The sequence below is a fragment of the Panicum virgatum genome, chromosome 5N, assembly GCF_016808335.1.
Source record: "Panicum virgatum strain AP13 chromosome 5N, P.virgatum_v5, whole genome shotgun sequence".
Classification (NCBI taxonomy): Eukaryota; Viridiplantae; Streptophyta; class Magnoliopsida; order Poales; family Poaceae; genus Panicum; species Panicum virgatum.
In genome coordinates this window covers 63,670,022-63,693,115 of record NC_053149.1, presented here as the reverse complement: position 1 = coordinate 63,693,115, position 23,094 = coordinate 63,670,022, and the positions used below count along the sequence as shown (strand labels likewise).

The 23,094-nt window shown below is 41.4% G+C and overlaps 2 protein-coding genes, 1 non-coding gene and 2 pseudogenes across 6 annotated transcripts; 3 read left to right on the top strand and 2 right to left on the bottom strand.

The window, feature by feature from the left end:
* The first annotated feature begins 2,417 nt into the window (after nucleotides 1–2,417).
* LOC120675825 lies at nucleotides 2,418–9,298 on the top strand (annotated as a pseudogene).
* Nucleotides 9,299–9,922: 624 nt separating this feature from the next.
* On the top strand, nucleotides 9,923–10,083 carry LOC120677123. Its single transcript, XR_005676186.1, has one exon. It is a non-coding gene; the product is annotated as a U1 spliceosomal RNA (small nuclear RNA).
* Nucleotides 10,084–10,322: 239 nt separating this feature from the next.
* LOC120675542 (protein HESO1-like) lies at nucleotides 10,323–12,821 on the bottom strand. 3 transcript variants are annotated; one of them, XM_039956738.1, is made up of 6 exons: nucleotides 12,610–12,819; nucleotides 12,434–12,529; nucleotides 12,268–12,328; nucleotides 12,058–12,188; nucleotides 11,382–11,489; nucleotides 10,323–11,283 (listed from the first exon to the last, which is right to left on the bottom strand). In XM_039956738.1, exons 1-6 carry the CDS (start codon nucleotides 12,772–12,774, stop codon nucleotides 10,612–10,614), a joined length of 1,233 nt encoding a protein of 410 aa, XP_039812672.1. In that variant the 5' UTR covers nucleotides 12,775–12,819; the 3' UTR covers nucleotides 10,323–10,611. The 3 variants fall into 3 exon arrangements, with proteins under 3 accessions (XP_039812672.1, XP_039812674.1, XP_039812673.1); XM_039956740.1 differs by having other exon boundaries at nucleotides 10,339–11,283; nucleotides 11,382–11,482; nucleotides 12,610–12,821; XM_039956739.1 differs by lacking the exon at nucleotides 12,434–12,529 and having other exon boundaries at nucleotides 10,339–11,283; nucleotides 12,610–12,821.
* Nucleotides 12,822–15,507: 2,686 nt separating this feature from the next.
* Nucleotides 15,508–15,681, top strand: LOC120677145 (annotated as a pseudogene).
* A 1,173-nt stretch (nucleotides 15,682–16,854) lies between these two features.
* Nucleotides 16,855–21,909, bottom strand: LOC120673133 (protein HESO1-like). Of its 2 annotated transcripts, none has more exons than XM_039953828.1 (9): nucleotides 21,689–21,909; nucleotides 20,981–21,209; nucleotides 20,122–20,277; nucleotides 19,697–19,875; nucleotides 19,522–19,617; nucleotides 19,352–19,421; nucleotides 19,134–19,264; nucleotides 18,115–18,222; nucleotides 16,855–18,024 (listed from the first exon to the last, which is right to left on the bottom strand). In XM_039953828.1, the coding sequence occupies exons 2-9, from the start codon at nucleotides 21,129–21,131 to the stop codon at nucleotides 17,143–17,145; spliced, it is 1,773 nt and encodes a 590-aa protein (XP_039809762.1). In that variant the 5' UTR covers nucleotides 21,132–21,209; nucleotides 21,689–21,909; the 3' UTR covers nucleotides 16,855–17,142. The 2 variants fall into 2 exon arrangements, with proteins under 2 accessions (XP_039809762.1, XP_039809764.1); XM_039953830.1 differs by having other exon boundaries at nucleotides 20,981–21,140.
* Nucleotides 21,910–23,094: the final 1,185 nt, after the last annotated feature.

Sequence of the window (23,094 nt, the reverse complement as noted above, 5' to 3'; positions counted from 1 at the left end):
AATCAAGAACAGTCCCTTCAAAGAGCCGGAGACACATGATGGGGTTCTCATTATAAAACCCTTAAGAGTCTATGCAATTTGTTCCCTGAAGTTATTGATGTGCTGCGATATGTTGAAAAAGAAGGTCCAAATGATGCGGAGAGACGTCAAGCTCGTGGTCTCATAGACTATCTTAAGGATTTTGACTTTGTCTTCCACTTGCATTTGATGTTGCTTATTTTAGGACATGCATATGCTTTATCATTGTCATTGCAAAGGAAAGATAAATGCCCTGTTCGGCTGCGCTTGCGCTGGCTGGGCTGGAGCCAGCCAGCGCTGATTCCGTCTAGCGCTGGTTGCCTGGTGCTACATGCATGTCGCCACAGGCAGAGCCGCAACCGCCTTGATGTCACTTGCAGCGAGACAGGCGGTGTCACTCACTCGTCAACCACGACTCGAGTGCGAGGACGGAACTAGCGCTGGCTGGCTCCATCCCAGCCAAACAATCGCAGCCGAACAGGCTGAAAGATATCTTAAAGGCTATGATACAAGTGAAATTAACCAAGCAGAAATTTCAACAAATTAGAGATGATAGTTGGGAATCTTTATTGGAGAGTAAAGAACATGGAATACCTAAGTTGGATATGGACGAGGACTATATAGATCGGCATAAGCCAGGGAAAAAGACTAACCGCACAAATTATCAACACTATAGATATGACTGTCTAAACCCAGTTATTGACTTGCAACTTGCAGAGTTCAATGATTGTTTTGATGAGGTGAACTCTAAACTTCTTACCTAGATCGCTTCTTTTAATCCCATGAATTCTTTTGATGCTTACAAATTTGAGAGTTTGATGGAGTTGGCTCAGTCATACCTAGAAGATTTTGATTCAACACAACTAAAAGATGTTGCTCGTGAGCTTCCTATTTACACTGATAATGTGAGAGCTGATAAAAGATTTGTCAAATTGAATAGTATTTCAGAGCTTGGTAGGATGATGGTGCAGACAACTAAACATCTTTCTTTTCCTTTGGTATATCGTCTACTGAAGCTCGTACTTGTTCTTCCTATCGCTACTGCATCAGTGGAGAGGTGCTTTTCAGCGATGAAAATTGTGAAGACCATACTGCATAATCGGATTCGTGATGAATTTTTGAATGATTGCATCGTATGCTTCGTGGAACAAGGATTTCTAGCTACCGTTCCAAATGATGATGTTATTGTGCATTTTCACAAGATGGATGGCCATAATCGTAGAGAGAAATTGAAGCTGTAAAGGGAATGCTATTGTAAAACAATATGATATATATCACTGTTTATTTTTCATTATATTATATATGGAATTGTAGAATTACACTATCATAAGTATGTGTTAAGTACTCTGCACTGATACCGCCGAAGATATTTTCTAGCTTCGCCCCTGATGTCTACTCTCTGCACTGATACCGGCGAAGATATTTTCTAGCTTCGCCCCTGATGTCTACCACATTAGATACATGACAGATTTGACGGATCTTGTGCTTGAGCTTACAAGTTAATAGGCTGCCTAGGGTCGAGGGTCACAGGGTGTCTATCTCTGTTTGTTTTTGTATATAACATGTTAAATATACTACTCTTTTTCTAAATTATAATTTGTTTTTATGGGTTATATATATATATATATTTTACTATGCATCTAGATGTATACTATGTCTAAATATATAGTAAAAATTATGTATTAAAAATGCCAAAACGAGTTGTAATTTAGGATAAGAGAGTATATAACAAACTAGTGCGGTTGGAACGTAAACTTCCCTGGCAACTTCATTTGGGAATGTAAACTTCATTCGGTACCAAATGAAGTTGGGTAGAACCGACTTCTTGCAACTCGATGTCTAAATATCCGATCCAACATGCAAGCTCGCATTTATTTTCTCTCTAATTTTTAGACAGGATTCGTTAGTGATGCAAAGGACCCAGGGAGATGTTCATGCTGTCATGCAGAACACAAATCAGAAGCGCAGCTTAAGACCGGACCCTAGAAACACAAAGCTGCTGCAGATACGATCCCATTACGCTCAGTAACAACAAAAAAGCCTAAATTTAGCGATAGACGTTGGCCCATAGATCCAGGCCTAATAAAGATGGGCCTAGTGATACACATTGCTAGACTTGTGGGCCCGTTCATGTTCACGACATTCACAAGCCCAGATTCAAGTGTCGGCAAGTTGGCCCATCGTCGTTTGTCTTCCTCTTCCAAATCCACATGCCGGCGTCGGCGACCCCAGTTCACCACGGAGAGCCACCAACGCTACGCCGCCGAGGAGACCATCGCCGGCGCTAGCAGCACCAGCTCGGCAGCACCAGCACGGCAGCACCGATCGTGCGCCGCCGAGATCTACGAGCATTCCATACACGTACGGCCCGTGTAACACGGCTGCCAGATATCCGTATCCCCTGCTGACAGCTGGGTCCTCGAGAAAAAAGAATAATATTGCAGTGGCCCAGTTCACTCTTCCCGACTTCACCGCCCTTCGGCGATCCCATCCCTTCCGTCCGGCATCGTCCCGGGACGAACGCAGACGGGGGACGCAAGGCACCGCGCCGCGCCGACCACTCCCCGAGGCCCGAGGGCCCAGCCATGAAGGCCCTGGCCGCGCACGGCGCTGACATGCTCCGTGGCCCGCACGTCCTCCGCGCCGCTGTCCTCGCCTTCGCCGTCGCGCTCGCCTTCCTCGTCGGCTACCACTGGCACGACGCCTCCCCGCGCCTCATCTTCTTCTCTTCCGCCGCCTCCTCGCTGGCAACCGGCTCCTCCTCCCGCTCCCCTGCCGTTGTGCTCTCCCCCAACGCCAACATCTCCTTCGACCCGTCCCTGATCCCCGTCACCTCCACCGCCCCGCCTGCATCTCCTACTCCCAATGCCTGGCCCCCGCCCTCGCTACCGCCGCCGACGCCAGCGCCGCCGCCTCCCCTCCTTCCCCCACCCCCGCCCGCGCGCCTCGGCATCGTCGGAGATGACGGCGCGATGCGGGACGACTTCGACGTCGGCAGCGTTGGCGCTAACGACTCCGATCTGGCCACCGTCGAGGCCGCGCCGCAGGAACCTGGCGACGCTGGCGGCGGCAGCGGCGGGCCCAGGGTGCGGATTGGGAGGTTCCCTCTCTGCCCGGAGAGCATGGGGGAGTACATACCCTGCCTCGACAACGAGGAGGAGATCAAGCGGCTGCCCTCAACGGAGCGCGGCGAGCGATTCGAGCGGCACTGCCCTGCCAAGGACAAGGCTCTCAGCTGCCTCGTGCCGGCACCCAAGGGGTACAAAGCGCCCATTCCCTGGCCTCAGAGCAGAGACGAGGTGAGCACGCGTTGGTGTTCACTCTTGAATTTTCAATAGTAGATAAATTAGGAGTAACACTTTTGAGCTCGTGCTTAAGTTATAAAATGTTACTAGTAGATACTGTCATACTGATACAGTAAAATTGACCTTCATCTGCAATCTAGGCGAGAATTGAGGATGAACCTTTGTTTTTAATGGTCACGGAGCTTATGTTTGTATCGAATTTCATGGTTATGTGTCAGTAACATGATTTCACTCTGGTCTTGTTTTGTCTTATTATTATGGCTGGCCTTCTCATCTGATTCTGTCAGCAACCTAAAAAAACTGGTACATGTTTGATGGTGCATTTGATGTGTCAAATGTGTGTACAGCTGATCAAATTGAACTGACTTAGCTTATTTTGCTGAACAAACTTTATTTTTCCAAGCTAAAGGATTTAATAAAATATAATCTGATTAACTGCAGGTGTGGTTTAGCAATGTTCCTCACACACGATTGGTTGACGACAAAGGAGGGCAGAATTGGATTACCAAGGCTAAAGATAAATTCAGATTTCCTGGAGGAGGAACTCAGTTTATTCATGGAGCAAATCAATACCTAGACCAGATTTCCCAGGTTTGGTTTTGAAACTCTTAAAGTTGGTTGAAAGTTACTCACGACTCTGACTCAAGTAGAGCAACTGTTTCTCTCTGTCAATCCAGATGATACCAGATGTTGCATTTGGATCTCACACTAGAGTTGTCCTGGATGTTGGCTGTGGAGTAGCAAGTTTTGGTGCATATTTACTTTCACGTGACGTCTTGACATTGTCCATAGCTCCAAAAGATGTTCATGAAAATCAGATACAGTTTGCTCTTGAACGTGGTGTGCCTGCAATGGTAGCAGCATTTGCAACACACAGATTATTATATCCCAGCCAAGCTTTTGATATTATTCATTGCTCGCGTTGTCGAATCAATTGGACTCGTGATGGTGAGCTCTGATTGTGACACAATATTATTTTTATGAATACTTCCATCTTTCTTTCTTTCTTTTTGCGTCACCTTTCATGTTGTATTTTTGAAGTCAGGCTGAATGCTTACTTATCTCTCCTCTCACCCATTTCCCCCAAGTTTTTCGCCTTAGTCTATGAGGATGATATTTATTGTATTAAGAAAGTTCACCATTGTTAAACTTTGGAGTTATTTGTTATTGTTAAAGGACATTATACTATTGAAAGAATACAGGATAAGTGGCAGGTGTGGTTTAGCAATGTTCCTCACACACGATTGGTTGACGACAAAGGAGGGCAGAATTGGATTACCAAGGCTAAGATAAATTCAGATTTCCTGGAGGAGGAACTCAGTTATTCATGGAGCAAATCAATACCTAGACCAGATTTCCCAGGTTTGGTTTTGAAACTCTTAAAGTTGGTTGAAATTTACTCACGACTCTGACTCAAGTAGAGCAACTGTTTCTCTCTGTCAATCCAGATGATACCAGATGTTGCATTTGGATCTCACTAGAGTTGTCCTGGATGTTGGCTGTGGAGTAGCAAGTTTTGGTGCATATTTACTTTCACGTGACGTCTTGACATTGTCCATAGCTCCAAAAGATTTCATGAAATCAGATACAGTTGCTCTTGAACGTGGTGTGCCTGCAATGGTAGCAGCATTTGCAACACACAGATTATTATATCCCAGCCAAGCTTTGATATTATTCATTGCTCGCGTTGTCGAATCAATTGGACTCGTGATGGTGAGCTCTGATTGTGACACAATATTATTTTTCTGAATACTTCCATCTTTCTTTCTTTCTTTCTTTTTGCGTCACCTTTCATGCTGTATTTTGAAGTCAAGCTGAATGCTTACTTATCTCTCCTCTGACCCATTTCCCCCAAGTTTTTCGCTTAGTCTATGAGGATGATATTATTGTAGTAAGAAAGTTCACCATTGTTAAACTTTGGAGTTATTTGTTATTGTTAAAGGACATTATACTATTGAAAGAATACAGGATAAGTGTTATTGTTAAGCATATGCGAATACTTTACAGTTAAACTTGACTCCGTACATAGATATGCCTCTTGTTTATACAGTTTCTGATTTTGCCTACGCCTTCTTATCACAATTGTTTGTTAAAGATGGAATCCTGCTCCTGGAGGTTAATAGACTGCTTAGAGCTGGCGGTTACTTTGCTTGGGCAGCCCAACCTGTTTATAAGCATGAAGAGGCCCAGCAAGAGGCATGGAAAGGTATTTTATACTTTCTTGTGGTAGTTCTTCATTATTAGGATGATAAAATAGTACTCATGTTTTGAGTTCAGTAGTTCTTCTTTTAGTATGAACTATGAAGTTCAAGATTTTCCATAAGCAAACTCATTTTATTATTCCATAAACATAATTTGTTTTTGTTGATGTGAAGTGGTTATTTTTTGCACTGTATATGTTTTCACCTGAATTCATCCTTTACACTAATAGAGTGTTTGGTTCGAGAGATCACCTCATCTAGAATGGAATTGTCCATCATGGGGTCATCCGATGAATTTTGGTGGGATGACTCCATTCTTCATAATTCAATTAAGAATATGCTTGTGAGGGATTCCCCAGACCCCGCACAGTACGGGAAGCCTACGGCACTGGGTACGCCCTTGTGAGGGATGAGATGGTGATGGATCGACACATTTCATTCCTCAGACCAAACAAAAATGTGAGGATTGATAAGGTGATGGATCACCTCATTCCTCAAACCAAACATCTTGTAACTATTAGGTGGCCTCACATAAATTAGCAAACAACATGATAAGTATTAGGCTATTAGCTTGATGCATTGTCCTGACTATCCACTAACCCATTAGCAGCCTCCTAACTTCAAGATGGTCTTTATAATAATATATATATATATATATATATATATATATATATATATATATATATATAAGATGAAAAAGCTACCTGATTAAGTTGACTTTGCGACTGAGGAATGTCTTCATGTAAAGTGTTTGGAAGAGTTGGATGCATAAAAAGATGAAACGGCTAATCCTCTTAGATGTTATCTAATATCTGCAAGCATTTATGGAATACACACAATTATGAGCTTCTTCCTGGATTTCATGCTTCACCAGTTTGATAGTCTTACTATTAGTGGTATGCGATTTTTTGTTGGTATGTCCTGAAACTGTTGCTGATAGACAAAATTATGTGTAGAGATGGAGGACCTCACTGCCCGACTTTGTTGGGAGCTTGTCAAGAAAGAGGGTTATATTGCTATGTGGAGGAAACCTGTAAACAACACATGCTACATGAACCGTGATCCGGCTGTCAAACCTCCACTTTGTAATACTGATGATAACCCAGATGACGTCTGGTATGTGTGTACCTCATCTTAACCTGTTTGTTTGCTAGTGAAATCTCAATTTAATGTCCTCTTTGCTGCTGGTTCTATTTTTTATATCAGCTCTGGTAGCATGGTAGCAACACTGATGCTATCTTGAAGTTTATATGGACATATTCTGTCTTTTTTTTTCATTTTTCACAAGGGACTTATTCATGTATTTATGTATTTTCTTGAGGACACTTGCCTTGCCATGCTTTATATTCTATTTTGCCTCAGGTATGTTAATCTGAAAGCATGTATCAGTCGACTTCCTGAAACTGGCAAAGGACTAACTCCTGCCCAGTGGCCTGCACGTCTAATGGATCCTCCAAAGAGGCTTCAAGGCGTCAAAATGGATGCCTACTCATCAAAGAATGAGCTTTTTAAAGCAGAAACAAAATTTTGGGATGACATACTTGAAGGTTATATTCGCATTTTTAAGTGGAGAAAGTTTAAACTTCGGAATGTAATGGACATGAGGGCTGGATTTGGAGGGTAATTTTCTGCTCAAAGTTCTTCCTTTTAATTGCTCTGGCACAGTTTTGAGGATTAATTAAAGAATAACAGCTAGAATACGCAACTAAGCACATCTTTATTGGTTATTTTCCTCAAAAGTCACTGGCATTTTAAACAAAATCTGTAGGTGATAAAGAAGATTATCTGAACAAGGATGTTTCTGAACGGGAAATTGAATATTCAAAATTAAGTTTTTCTCAAGGAAATGTTTCAAGGCATTGTGCTATATTTAGTTCAAATGTCCATACACTTGAGTTACTGATAACCTGCATAATGCAACTGGATCTTTTGAGGTTGAATGTTTACAATCGGAGAACTCATTAGTACAATGCTTTCTTGGATATTCGTTTTATATTTTGTATTTCATTCACTTTGGTGTTGGCTAGCTGCACTTTCCAGACGCAACTATAATGAAAATGGACTCGCTTATGTACTGTGATCTTGTTTATTCCTCCCATTCTTACTTTTATTGCCAATTCATTATATAGGTTTGCAGCTGCCCTGATCAACCGGAAATTTGATTGTTGGGTGATGAATGTTGTTCCTGTTACTGAGCCAAATACACTGCCTGTAATCTATGATCGGGGGCTTCTTGGAGTGGCACATGACTGGTATCCACTTTTATATCCTGGGATGATTAAATAAGATTCCTATTTTCTGTCGATTTAAAATTATCTACTGCGGTAGATCCAAATCAGCGTCTGATTAGAATGATTATCAAGTTTTTGTTTGTTTTTAATATAACTATCTCTAAGTGGCAATATCTGCATTACTTTATGTGGCTACTAGTTAAAAGCATTGAAAGTTTTGTCATGAGTTGAATCTCATGCTGCCATTTTTTTACCATCTGCATGAACAGGTGTGAACCATTTGACACATACCCGAGGACGTATGATCTACTGCATGCATCCGGTCTTTTCTCAAAGGAACAGAAAAGGTAGGAGTCCTTTATTAATTATTTCATTTCATAATGAATTTCTTTGCGTCTTTTCTGTTTGCTTCATCCGACTCCGTGACGAAACAGAAAAAAGGAACTCTGTGCTCTAACAGAACACCGGTGAATGTTAAGACACATGATCTACATCTAGTTAAACTAAATTTGTAAATATGCCTCTGGTATATCGGTACTTAGGAAGCTTTTCCCTACCAGTTTACTGGTATGTAAGATATCTGATCAGCATCTGACAATGTTCTCTTTGATTTATAGGTGTAACATCTCAAGCATCTTGCTGGAGATGGATCGCATACTCAGACCAGGTGGTAGGGCTTACATTCGTGACCGGAGAGAAATTATACAGGTTGATCAAAGAAATAACAAACGCCATGGGGTGGCGTGGTACAATACGTGACACTGCAGAAGGCCCATACGTGAGTCGGAAGGTTTTGATGTGTGACAAGCCTATGGTGCATTAGCTGACACCTTTGGAGTTTCAAACTGCTCAGCAGATCAAAACTTTTCCAGCACCGTTAGAACTGACCACAAGAGCTGCTGTCGAGACCAGGGTTTCCAAATCCGACCGGTCCGGTCAAACCGCCGCCCTCCGGTAGCGGTTTACCGGACCGGTTTGACCAGAAACCGGTTGAATTCAATTCAAATTCAAAATCGCATGTGGCAAAACCGGTTCCGACCGGTATACCGACCGGTTTACCGGCGGTATGACCGGTTTGGGGAATTTTTTATTTTTTTGAATTCAAATTTAAATTTTTTGAATTGGGGCCGGTAGACCGGTTTATCGGCCGGTATGACCGTTTGAGAATTTTATTTTTTTGACATTCAAATTTAAATTTTGAATTGGGGCCGGTTTGATACCGGCCCGAACCGTAACCGGGCCGGACCGGTTTGATCGGTAACCAGTCAAACCGGACCCCGGACCGGTTCCCACCGGTTTCGTTAACCCTGGTCGAGACTAACATTTGTTCCGTAGATAGGATCGGTGAAGGTCTAAAATTGTAACTATAATTTGATTGGTGATATTCATGTGTACAATGATGGCCAGTGTAATTTCTGATACGTGGCATTTCCTTTTTGTTGTATTAGCATAGTAAAAGTTGGAATAGAGTGAGTTATTTTTCCAGGGGCAAGAACGACGACCTTTCCCCCTCTACATGTGACAATGGCCTTATTTTCACATATCTTTTCCTTGTCAGTCTATGTTTTAGATTTGTATATGCACCAGGCGTTTACTTTGTATCAACTGACAAAGTATCAACTGTAAAGTACCCATCCCATCCGTGTACAGAAAAAATAGATGATGTATCAACTTTAACAGAAGGACCACGCAAGCTTGTTCAGTATTCGCTTCATATGAATGGAGCCGCAATTTCTTGTGGTCTAGTTTTTTTTAGAGTTACACAGTACAACATAGACGCCCACGACATGCACGCAATGGGCTTTTTTTTTAAGAATTTCTTGTGGTCCAGTGAGGGGGATAGGAGAGAGAAAATCAGCTTCAAGTGCTACAGTAGGTGATTTCGGCCGTGTCAACACTAACCCAACTGCAATGGGCTTGCACTATATTATCCCCTTTAGCCCACGGACTTAACCAACTGCGATGGGCTTTGGTGCCCAAAAGGAACAGGCGGAATAACGAAAGAACTTCACTGGATCATGTTGTCGAGGATCTCCCGCTATATGGCTGCCGTAAACAACTTGTAGGAAGGACGGGGGTTAGCATCCGTTTAGTCCCGTATAGGTTCCCTAATCTTGGTGGTAACACAAAGGGGCTACAAAGCAAGAGCTGGATGCAACCTTGAGCCATACTTACCTTGACGGGGTCTATGGGTGATCAAGAAGGCTCATGGCCTAGGTTAACGGCTTCCATTGCACTTTGGAAGAGCGTTGGCCTACCATCTCCTTAAATGGGAGAGTGAACGTCATAATTTGTGGCAGAGGGGGTATGCGTTCGCGCGGCCCCTACCAATTTGTATCATAAAAATTATAACCAATGTTTTACTTATTGAAATTGAATGAAATGAAAAATATCAAATATCAAATAAATAAATAAACTAGGGGGCCACCTTTAAGTTTCAATCAAACTTGTTTTAGGTTGAAAGAGGCACAGGAGCAGAACCTGCGTAATCAGAATTGCCCACACTCTGCGTAATCATTAACATGTGGTTGACGAAATCTGAATGCAAGATTTTTGAGACGGTTCCGTAAAAACATAGTCGAGTAATGAAACTGCAACTTGTCTACAGCGTATATTACACTGACTGAAGATATCAAGTTCCAGGCTTTACTGCGATAAGGGATAGGTTCAAAATTAACATATCAGCATCATTACGGTATGAGCTAAGCACCCATAAGTTGATGCATAGTCAGGCAAAAGCTATGCTAATACCATAAATACATGCATATCATCACGCAAAAGCTGAAGATGAACTGCTGCTATCCTGAGACGCTCTATTGGTCAGTTCATGCAGCTGGCGCCTTGACAGAATGGCTGCTACCATTGCCAAGCTGTATTGCTCGAGGAGGCTTGATACCCAGATTCCTGTGCTGGTGCATCGTGGAACCAGTGTCCACCTGCAGGCTCGTGCCTTGTAGTGCCAGCATACTGGTATGGCGAGTACTCCCTTCTCTGCTGCTGGTTCCGGTATCGGCCTACTGTTCGGCTCCCTGATGCATGTGACCGTGCATAATCATTGTACTGGAGCGGTACTGCTGTTTGAAGCCCTGCAGTATAAGCCTCTGGACGATGGACATTCTGAAATTGTCCTGCTGTCATGCCCTCTGCATTATAGGCTTGCGATTGTTTATGATACTGGTCAGGCCATGCCGTCTGGTGTCCTGTAGCATACCCCTGTGACTGTGAGCCTGATCTGCTTCCCGTAGAACCTCTGGCTTGCTGGTGATGTTGATTGTCATATTGGTTGGCTGGTGCAGGTGAATACAGCTGACAACTTGGCAGAGTATTTGTGCAGCGGTTGGCCCTGACTCTCCCAAGACTAGATCCAACAGCAGGTGTACACAGCAGTGAGACCAATTCGTCCCGGTCATTGAGTGCACCACCAACAAACCTACTGCTCATATGATTGAAAGCGCGCTCAATACGTTCCATCTCCTCCGCATCAACTGCTCTAGCGGCATTATCAGGTCTCTCAAACGGATCTTCAACCTAGGCAATAATAGAGAAAAAAGGTGGTATTTGAATATGTGAAATTTTTAACAAAATCAACCAAGACAGACAGACTACACCATGAAGGAAATACTTACAAACAAGCTGTATGATTTGGCCATCCACCTTGGGTTGTCCTGGATTCGCTCAAACCGGCCCGTATAAGTGGATATAACCTTACTTGAAAGGCCACTGATGCCTAAAAACTATAAGTAATATAAGATCACTTGATGTTGCTTCTCTCAGGTGAAGGAATAAGACACATGTACTACAGTGTGTTCTTAAATTAGCTATGTTAAACATTTTTTATAATCTTAAACACACATTTACTGAAAAGATATTGAGCTGCAAGAAAAGAGAACTGGTTCTGTAAAGTTGAGAAATTAGCTCATTTGCCAACAACATAATAATGCAGTTCTGCATGACTTAGTTTAGGCTTTTATACAAGTTGGCTTCATTTTATTTATAACCCACTGAAGTAGATTGAGGAAGTTTGATAAGCAACACTAAGCCTGCACTCCCGGGTCCCCAGTTTCTTCACTTGTGCATCCCTGACAGGAGTCCTAAGCCAGTTATTTATCCCAATTATATATGGCAAAGAGCTCATGTAGGATAGCCAAAACAGTCAACTTCTGTTACTGATAAAAGGAAACACAGTAAAAGTATGGACAGTGTATTTTTGTCCCATATCTGAATGACACAAGGAAATACTTGGAATTTAGTAGAAATGGATAAAGTTGATATGCAAAAATTGTAGAGCATATATTCAGATACCTGATGGAAAAAAGATGTAAACAGAAGTGAAAGACAGGTCTGATTTCTTTGTCCCATGTTCTGGTGTAGAAACCTTGCTATATTTGCCGCACAAACCTCATCAACATATTTCTCATCATAAAACACCGTTTCTGCAAGTGAATGCTATGAGTAAATTACCAGGCGCAGACACACCAGACAACCATCAGGATGAAGCCAAATCAGACTTACCTTTTGCAACATCCCCATCATAAATCTCCTTCAGAGGTGGCAAAATTGCAGGCTCACATCTCTGGTAGATGTAAAAGTAAAGAATAAGAGGTAGGCTTTAATCTATAAATTTGATGGAACTATAAGTAAAGAAAAGCTCGATAACATCTTGAGTAAGAAATAACACCTGAAAATAAAAAATGACAAGTAGGCACAGAGAATATGAGTTCAGGGTTTCATTTTTTGGGTCGTTAATATTTTGAGTTTTTGCCCATTCCTTGACCTGCAAGGAAACAGTTTGAGTGAATCCAGGACTTCAAAAAGTAGCAGCGAAAGAAAGTCACTTGATTACATAAAGCTCACCAATAAAACCATATCACCAAAGCGCTCATCTATGGTGTTGATCCAGTAGAAGATTCTGGATTTCATCCGACCAGGGTAGTTGTTAATTGATATATCACAGGAAATGTCATATTGGTTGCTCATGTACTGAATTATTGGAACCCTTGCATTAGGAATGAACTCCATATATCTAGCAACACCTGAATAAGCAATCGAAATTGCATTTAGAAAGAGCTTCAGTAAAAAAAATAAGGGGGCAGAAAACAAAGCTCTTACTGATGTTCTGTTTGCAATAAGCGGTTTCTTTTTTAAACCACTTATTATTAGTTTTGGTAAGTCAAGGATAAGCAAAGATTCCCATAACTAAATTTCACAGGGCAACCAAGCACCAAGCAGAACACAGCAACTGGTTAAGAAGTAACCATAAAAATAAGATTAAGTTCTTGAATAGCTCCAAAAAAAAACATGTTAGTGTATTTATTTTTAGACAAGCCAGGATTCTTTTCCCACAAAAGCTATATCGGTAACAATAAGTGATTAAGGCTTAAGATATTTCATTGTTATATACAGAACATTTTTTTTCCTCGAATGCACAGGATGATAGGACAGCTGTGTATTCTTATATTGAAAGAGACTAGAAAATGGACCAAGTACAGACGTACTTCCCTAATAAGGGTGGGAGACCAAAAACAACACTCACACCTACAGAGAAGCGAAAAAAAAACACAACAAGCTAACTGAGAACACTACCACCCAACAAGGCCAATCTGGAACGGTTGCAAAAGGCCATAGGTTGCCCCCCCAGTTCTGTGTATAAGTTCAGATGCTTGCAAGGGATTAGCAAATGCTGTCAAAACAGTTTTTCCTTGGGCAGAGCATAGGGAATGTTTTCTACACTTGATGAAGAATTTGTGAAACAATTTCAAGGTCCTGCATTTGGAAGGATGTATCCTGCAGCTAGGACTTGTCAGCCAGATTATCATGATTACCTGATGAATAAGATTTGTGAAGCTAGTGACAAGGTGGCGCCTTGGTTGAGAACAAACCATAGTCTAAAATGGTCCAGGAGCATGTTTTCAGAAGAGATAAAGTGTGATGCTATTACCAACAATGTGGCTGAGGTGTGGAACAATGGGGTGAAGGATATTAAGGACCTTCCAATAACTGATATTGCAGATAGCCTCAGATCTAAGTTCATGGTGTTGTATGCAAAAAGGAGAAGAATAGGGGGAAAATTTGCAGGCAATATCATGCTACCAGTGTAGTTCGTCAACTTAATGCACTGAGTAGAGAGCTCAAAACACTTAAAGGTCAAAGAAGGTGCAAGGGATGAAGCAGAAGTCACTGAGATCACTGCAACCCACAAAGTCATAAGGCATGTAGTCAACCTTAAAGACCATGTATGCACTTGTAGAGAGTGGCAAGTGTCAGGAAAACCATGCCAACATGCTTGGCACAATTACCACAATAAGAAAATCCTCCTTGGGATGAATACCTTCACGACTACTATTCTGTTAGAATGTTTAGACAAGCATATGCTGGGGTGATCAGACCATTTCCCTGACAAGTCTCAATGGCCACGTGTGGAACTTGGGTTTAAGTTGTTGCCACCTCTTCCAAGAGACAGTTGGGAGACAAAGAAAAGAACAGATTTCCTAGCTTTATGGAGGATAAGGGAAACAAGCCTAGGGGCAAAGGCTTGTACCAGGTCCAGTGTAAGGGATGCCTAGCATTTGGCCACAGATCTACCTCACCGAAATGCCCTTTAAACGGGAACTAAAAGAGGTAATCTCTTACATTTTCATGTACATTGATAAAAGCACATCTCATAATTCTTATTTTAACTCTTGCAGGAAGAGCCGTGCAAAACAAAGGGAATGTTGGGAGGCCCCCCTGGCCGTGGCAGCAAGAGGAAGAAGGTTGCATCACAAGACGATCCTGCACAAGCAAGCGACAAGTAATGCTGCTGAACCGCAAGCTGTTGGACATATTTTTTCTATGACCAACAGTCCTGGTCCTGTCACAAGGAGGTGATACATATCTGAATTTTTCTTGACTTATTCCTACTGTTTCTATATTTTTCCTAGCTTCACGTAACCTGATTTTTGTAGCCAAACTGCTTTAAGTTTGGAAGTCCAAACAAGTCCTTGTGCCAACATACAGAGAACTACTATCACCACAAGTCCTGGTCCTATGACTCGAAGTCAGATATTTAACAAATTAATAAGATTAAAATTTCATGTCTATGAGTTGTCATCTCTACATTGCAAAATTCTCTACTGTTTTCAAGCAGCTGGCATTAACCATGGAAGGTGAAGCCACTACTGCTACGACCTCTCCTACTACTACTGCGACCTCTCCTACTACTGGCAGTCACCCCCCTTCGGAGGAAGCAATTAGCTGTGAAGAAGAAGAATTACTCCAAGGAAGGCAAAAAAAATGATGTTCTTCATGCAAAACTGTTATGTTTAGCTAAACTTGTCTTGCTGGTTTTGTTGGGAACTATGAACCCCAATACTATGTTTCATGGCTGCTTTTGTGGAACTGGATGATGTTGTGACCATGTGTTTATGTGCTATTTAGGAGGCCCCTAATGCTATCTGATGCTACATATATTGCAATGTTTATGTGCTATTGTATGTTATATATATATCATGCAACTTGTCATCCCTAAATCAAAAAATTATGGCCATATGCTGTCAAAATTTTTTGGGGGGAAAACAACATCAGTCCACTTGAAAAAACAAGGCCTGTAAGATCTGTAGTCTGAAGTACGGAGAATGATGGCTTCGATCCCTCTTGATCGATTCAAGTGTATAAGGCAAAGGGTAGATAGGTCTTTTTAGGCTGGCTGGGAAAGGCAAAGATTAATGGAAATAGAGGGAAAATGGAAAATAGGTGAAAAACCCCTGTTTCGAAACACTTCGCAGGCACGATGTTAAATTTCGAAAGGCTTGCGAACGTAGTGTTAGAACACGTGAGGCCTGCGAAGTTAGGGTTAAATATCGAAATTTCTCGCCTACTATCTCCTCAAGTAGGAGAGTGGACGTCATAATTTATAGTAGAGGGGGTACGTGTTCGCGCGGCCCCTGCCAATAATAAAATTAAGTTTTTTGAAAATCTACAATACAATATAATTAGTGAAAGATTTTACTATACTAATTATAATTATTATCTCGTGGACATATAACGGGAAGTTCGGACGAAGCTGCGGGCAGCAAAGACCGGCAGAGGCAAAAAGTGCAGTTCCTGGGCTAGCAACGCTGGCGCTAAGCCAATCCAACCGGACGGCTGAGATGTGAGTTTAGTCCACATTCCGAGATTGATGGCCCAGATGCAAAACTGCAAAATATATACTACTTGTCTGTCTGTCTGTCGTCGTCTGTCGTCTCGTCCAGTTGCTTCCGGGAGCTTCCAGCAGAAAACCGGGGCCCTGAAAGTGATTCTCGGCAACGCTCGCTGCTGCCTCCTCGAGCTATACTTGGAGCTCTTCCTGCCCCTGGTACACACAGATCATCGTCTCACAGCTCTCCAGGAGTCCAGGTACACACTCCCTACCAGGCATGCCAGTGTGCAACTCGATGCCCCCATGATTTGGTTTGGTCCGTCGATCGACGCGGATTTGCTCGTCTGCAGGATGCCGGAGCTGGAGCCGCCGTTCCGGCCGAGGGAGAAGCTTCTGGAGCTGCAGAGGCACTTCCAGAACGTCCACAAGCACACCTACCTCAAGGGCCGGTACGACGCCGTCACGTCCGTCGGCATCCCCCTCGCCCTGGCCGCCTCCAGCTTGTTCCTCATCGTAAGCAAATCTAGCATGCTGCTACTAATACCACTAGCTAGGCTAGCACATCATTTTTCTTCTCGTGTCTGAGGCATCCGGCGTGCTTGATGCGCAGGGAAGAGGCGTCTACAACATGTCCCATGGCATGGGAAAGAAGGAATGAAGGTCTAGTGTTATCGTGCCATCATCGATTGTCATGTCAGTGACTTGGCATCTTTAATTAGTATGCTGTTCGTCGTCTACGCGTGCCTGGTATCTCAGTCTGGTGACTTTGTTGTAAAATAGTTCTGATTTTCTTTATGTCGAGCTTCCGATGTGGTGTACTAGTTTGCTCTCTCGACCTGCTCCCCATAATAGTTTACATTTACATGATGCAAAGTCTCTAACGACTTGGATAAACGGTTACTATAAAATATAAATGAGCCTGTGTTCTACCTACTGTATATCATATGCGGTAGATGAATTTTTCTGAAAGGCTCTACGTAGATCCAAAGTAAGCTGGCTGAAGTAGTGAAGTAAACAGCAATTTACAGCAAGATTACACGAAAGGAGAGTCATGCAGGAATACAAGTTTGTGATGCCTCAATCCACATAACACAAGGCTTATATCAGAGATTGCAGGCAAAAGCCATGTTTCATATCATAAAGTTGACACCCGTTGTTGGGCAAAATTGAAGATGGTATTCATTGATGAATATTGCAATGCAAAAGTCAGAAGGTTTGTTACTATACTCCTGAGTCTACCTATACTGGTGAGCTATCGGCATCGATCCCTATCTTTGAGAAGCTGCACTGTTTGATGCTTGATATTGCGATTCACGCATTGATCCATTGTTGAACTGTCCACGAACTGGCTCGTACCTCACTCTTGTCACAGCACGCCTATTAGCCTGCTGATTCGATGCGTATCCCTTTTGCCGCTGCTGATTCTGGTTCGGACCCGAGGTTTGAAGCCCTGGAGTACGCCCCTGTTGGCTCTGGTTCTGATATGTTCCTGCTGGTTGGAACCCTGCTTGGTAGACCTGATTATGACTCTGGTATGGTCTTGGTGTATGGAATCCTGTACCATAAACTTGATTATGACTCAGGTATGGTCCTTCAGTTTGAAACCCTGCAGCATAAACCTGCTGATAGTGATTCTGGTATGGTACAGCCATTTGGGACCGAGCAGAATACACCTGTGGGAGATTATGATTCTGGTATGGTGCCGTCTGATGTACTGTGGTATAATTCTGCTGACTGCGATTCAGGTGTGCAGCCGCTGTTCTCCGTACTGATGTAACCTGCCCATGGTTACGAAATTGTACTGTTGCTTTGTGCGTTGTAGTATCCACCTGGGGGGTGGTTTTGTTAACTGTTCTGGTTCCAGTAAACCTGGATACCTGGAGATTTTGGTCACGATCTGTGCGCCCTCCTGTTCTTGTATGCTGGTGATTCCTTTGTGGAATTTTTGTGTAAGAGTTAGCTAGGACTCTCCCACCAAGCTTCGAGCAAACACCAGGGGTACACAACAGTGCCAATAATTCATTCCGGTCGATATGCTCAAGGGAGTCCAACTTGCGGCGAGCATCATGGAATGCACTGGCAATTCGGTCAAGACCTTTCATACTAACCGCTCTAGCTGCATTATCCGGTCTCTCAACTGGATCTTCAACCTAAACAAAACATGGCAAACAGATGGGGATGTAAGTATACAGGTTAAGATTAAGATCAGCAACAACCACCAACTGCATAGGCAGGCTTACAAATAAATGGTAAGATTTGGTCATCCAACTTGGGTTGTCCTGGATTCGCTCGATCTGGCCTGAATAAGTAGATATGACATTGTCCGGAAAGGCACTGATATGAGCAAACTGCAAGGAATGAAAGCACTAATCAGAATATGATATTAACCAGCTAAACTTGTTTCTCTTTGGTTAATAAATAAAGAAATGCTGTAGTTCCTTTTGATTGAACAGTTGTACACTTTTGATAAGGGAAATACATAATACTCAATAATGTTGGAAGGAGATGTCACAAATCACTTACATATTTTATGCCAACAATATCTTAACATATCAAAATAAACTAATAGCATAAGATGGGATTAGCTCTTTTGGCAAAAAAAAAATGATATCCCACAATAAAAAAAATCTGTGGAATTCTTGGCTTAGTCGACCCCTAAATTTAAACAAATAACCTCAGTTGGCAAATCGAGGGCAGCCCTGCAACAGGCTGTTGCACTACGCTATGCTGAAGAATTTTGCTGGTCAAGGAGAATCTAACCAATTCTAGTAAAATGTGTGCACTATAACTACAAAATATTTGTAATGAGTTACTTCAATTTTATTTAGAACCAGGGTATTTTGTCAATGCTGACTTTTGAAGTAGCCAGGTCCACAAATGTACACAAATCAACAAGGATAAAGAAATGCAATGTGAGGCAGAATGGATGATAACCAGTTAACCACCACAATGCCAAATAAGAAATGTTCCAAGAACAACAAATCACCCTACATAAGCTTCTTTACCCTCCCAACCTCACCCCAAAAGAGAAGACATATTCAACTCTTGTATCAAGGTAATGATGATGAAGAGCATAAAACAGACCCAAGATGGGCATGGGCTAGCAGATGAGTCAATGGGCCTAACAGAGATAAAAGGAATATAACATTAAGAAACATGAACATCATGGTTTACCAAGATGTGAACAGCAAAAGGTAGCACCTACAATGATCACAAAATGACGACTTAATCAGCATAGTGGGTTCTCAATGTTCAGTACCTTTTGAAAAAAAGACCCAAGTAGATGACAAAGAGAACTTTCATTTCTTTGGCGCTTGTTCTGGAGTCTAAATCTTGCTATGTTTGTGACACAAAGCTCATCGAGATGTTGCTCATTATAGAATGCCGCTTCTGCATGTGAATGGACTGAGTAAAAAACTAGCGCTGCCATGCAATTATGCTAGATAATAATCAAATGCAAAGCAAATTTCATTTAACCTGTAATATCTTCTGCAATGTTCCCTTCATAAATCTCCTTCAGAGGTGGTAGAATTGGTGGCTCCAATGTCTAAAAAATTCGATGTAAAAAGTGCAAGAATAAGCAAAACATTTAGTGAAACCATAAATAAGTCAAGAACAATGAGAGATATTGACATAAGAAATAATACCTGAAAATGAAAGAGGACAAGTAGGCAAAGGGAATAGGAGTTGAGGGACCCACTCTTTGGATCATTAATGTTTTGAGCTTTTGCCCATTCCTTGATCTGGAAGGAAAGATTATGCTGAGCATTCAGCTTACCAAAAAAATGTGGCAGCAAATACTTTAGCTAACTCGATTCATACCAGCAAAACCATATCACTAAACCGCTCATCTAAAGTATTCACCCAGTAGAAGATTTTGGATTTAATTCGACCAGCAAAGTTGTTGATTGATATATCACAGGATATGCCATAGCGGTTGCTCACATATTGAAGGACCGGAACTCTTGCATGAGGAATGAACTGAATATATCCAGCAAAACCTGAACACAATAAAAGCAATAAAACCAAGTTTGAATTAGACAGTTGTATAATAGTTTGGAATCACATAATGATGGTGCTTATAATAGCAAATCAAGCAAACAAGGAATAAAACTGTCACATTATTACCAAAAAATCTGGGATAACGCAAGTATATCATTATTATGCTTAAAGCTATTTCATGGATGCTTGATGTGCAATATAGCATACATGTTTATCTATATTAGAAGCAATATAACAAAGATTACCTCGTAAAGCTCTCCTAACTTCTCTCAAGACATTCTGCTTCTTTTTCTTGTTTATAGGGAGGTTTGAACCATTTCCGAACTCAACAGATAAATCTAAGTCACCCGATTTTGAGTAAAGATCTGATACAAAGGACCCAAATGGTTTGACAGCAGCACCTGTAACAGAAAATTCGTTAAAGCGAGACATAGAAACTTTATCATCATAAATGTACAAAACTTATCCTTTGTCACCAAGATATTCCAAAAACTGATGTGTTTGTTAAGAATAGTACAAGAACTTTTCAGCTTATTAAGTCCACCGTCTGCTGTTTGTGCAGCTCCATTCTCATTAACACAAACACCTACTACCTATGTGATCGCGCTTGTTATGGCAGGCATGTGCGGGTGTGCAGGGTAGGCGGCCCATGCAGGGCCAGGGCATGCCAGACAGGCAACATTAGGCCAGAGGAGAGTTCGCTAACATTTGGTACACCACGATATGCCACGTGAGACTAGGGTGGAGTTGAGACCATGGAAAGTTTAAGATGTATAGTGGCAAGTCCAATAGTTAAAGGATGAATTAGAACATCAAGGGAAACCTGAGGGATGAAAATGGCTATTCTACTCTTTACTGTGTCGATACATAACCTGGAAGATCTTTATGAACACAACAGAATATGTGATTAGCTTCCAGAAATATTTTCTAGTATGAGTATCTTTCAGTACTCTACCTCCAAATTCCACGATAAAACATGCACACACAGTGAAAAGAATTATCTTCAGGATTATAAGTGCACCTAAACTTATATCAGGATTATGAGTTGCAGTTGAAACACAATCGAGAAGGTTTTGGTTGTAATCGCAAAAAATTGTAAGTTACCTGTTAAGGATGCAAGAGATTGGATGCAATTTTCCAGCTCCTGAATTGTGGATAGTCTTTTGCTTCTATCGTCCTCTACTGGTTTGATTAGTGCAAGGATGTCCTTGACACAGTTGTACAGCACAATATTGTCATGAACAGAATCAATCATGATGAAATCCTGCAGCCATGACCATGAAGTAACATGTATGTAACCAAACAAGGTGCGAAAAGTGATGTTGCCTGGACACTGTTAAAGAGAAGGTTATTTCAAAAGATAAACCAAAAAATTGCAGTGTGTAGAAAATGAAAGTCTAAACAAGCACCCCAGCACTTAACACAAAAAATGATGATTAAGTGGCCCACTATACGTCTACGCAAAAGCACACTATGTGCAATTGTGCCGGTGTGGTGGTGTGCCATGTCTAACATCAACAAGGAGTACCATGGCGCTAAAGTACCAATCGAGAAACCTTAAATGCATAGCGCATTGCATAACCACTAGAATCCTAACACGGGCATTGGCTGCTGGCAGGGGCGGACCCAACATAAGACATGGGTGTACACATGTACACCCGATAATTCTTGTTCTTGCAAACGAAATCCAAGTTAGTAGGTAGCTCAATATATTGTAACTGGATTCAGATCCGAATACAGATAGTTTTGTTAGGGTTTGGGGTGCTCCGTCTCGCACAGCACAAGGTAAGAGAGGGGGCGGGCGCGGCATACCTGGAGGGTGCGCTCGTCGCCGGCAAAGGGCTGGGCCGCCGCTCGCGCAGTCGTCGCCGCCAGGGAAGGAAGATCTCGAGCAAGGGAGGAGATCAGGATTCAGGGAGAGAGTTTCTCTTCGAGAGAAGGGAAAGGTTTGAGAAGAGAAACGGAGGAAGGAGATGAACCTGAGGCCGGCAATGAGCAGAACTCGAGCCTGACAATGACAAGGACACTCTAACAGTCATCGTTCGGTTACCAAATTTAGAGGATTAGAAATAGCACAATAAAACTATGGAAAAATTAGATCTGTATCATTAAAAAACCCAAAATTATATATATACTATTGTGATCCACGTGTCATTGATTTATGTGAGCCTCACATATCAGTGAGATAACTATGGTATATATCTAACTTTGAGATCTTTTAACGGTACAGAACCAGTTTTTCCAAAAACTATAAACTAAGATTAGTCCAAAAGATAAGTTTAGTTTAATAGATAAATAAATAAAGTATATCTGGATATTAGCTTTATTCTCTCTATTTTCTTTTGATACTTATATTTTTAAAACTAAATTATTCTCATTTCAATTGATATCCTAGAAATAGTACGGCGTGCATAGTAACTTCTTGAAAAATATTAGTGTAAGTATAAGATAACATCGAAAATGATGAATCGTGATTAATAAGATGATAAGTAAAGTTCTTGTTCTTGATAATTGTACCAAGATAAAACAGAACTACCAAAATAGAAAAGAGAATAGAGGGAGTATTATTTTGTACCTATTTTAGTTTGTGCAACACAGTAGCTCACTAGCTAATGGATAGATCTAGCCTACAGCTATATTATTTTAACTTTTGATGGTTGGAAATTTAATTAATAAAGGTAGTAGGGTGCATGCATATCCACGCAAACCGAAATACTCAAAGTTTCATTGAGTACCTCAATCTCAGATCATTGGATCCCCCAAACTCCAGATTAGATCCAAGCTTGGTTTGATTCTAAGTATAGCTTAGCTTGAATTGAATTTTAGCAAATCAATTATAAATAGCTCGTAAATCTTGAGCTTTTCTGATAACCTTACTTAAGAATAAGAGTGAACAGTGAATGCTCAGTAGATATAAATCAGCTAATTGTGATGCCTTTTATTTTAATAATTGTCTTTCCTTTTATTTTTAGTCTAATATCTTTTCTTTTAACATAATAGATGAATAATAAAAATTAATTGATCACCTTTTAATGATATCCTATGTAGCTAAAAATGTGTTATACCGATTAAATTGAGCTCTCATCTAATTATTATCGTACTGGACCAAATCTTTTCAATCTTGGTTATTGATCCAAATCATACATAGGTACACAATATGAAACTTTAGCAAATAAAGTGAGAAAATAGCATTTCATATAAACATTAATCAGCAAAAT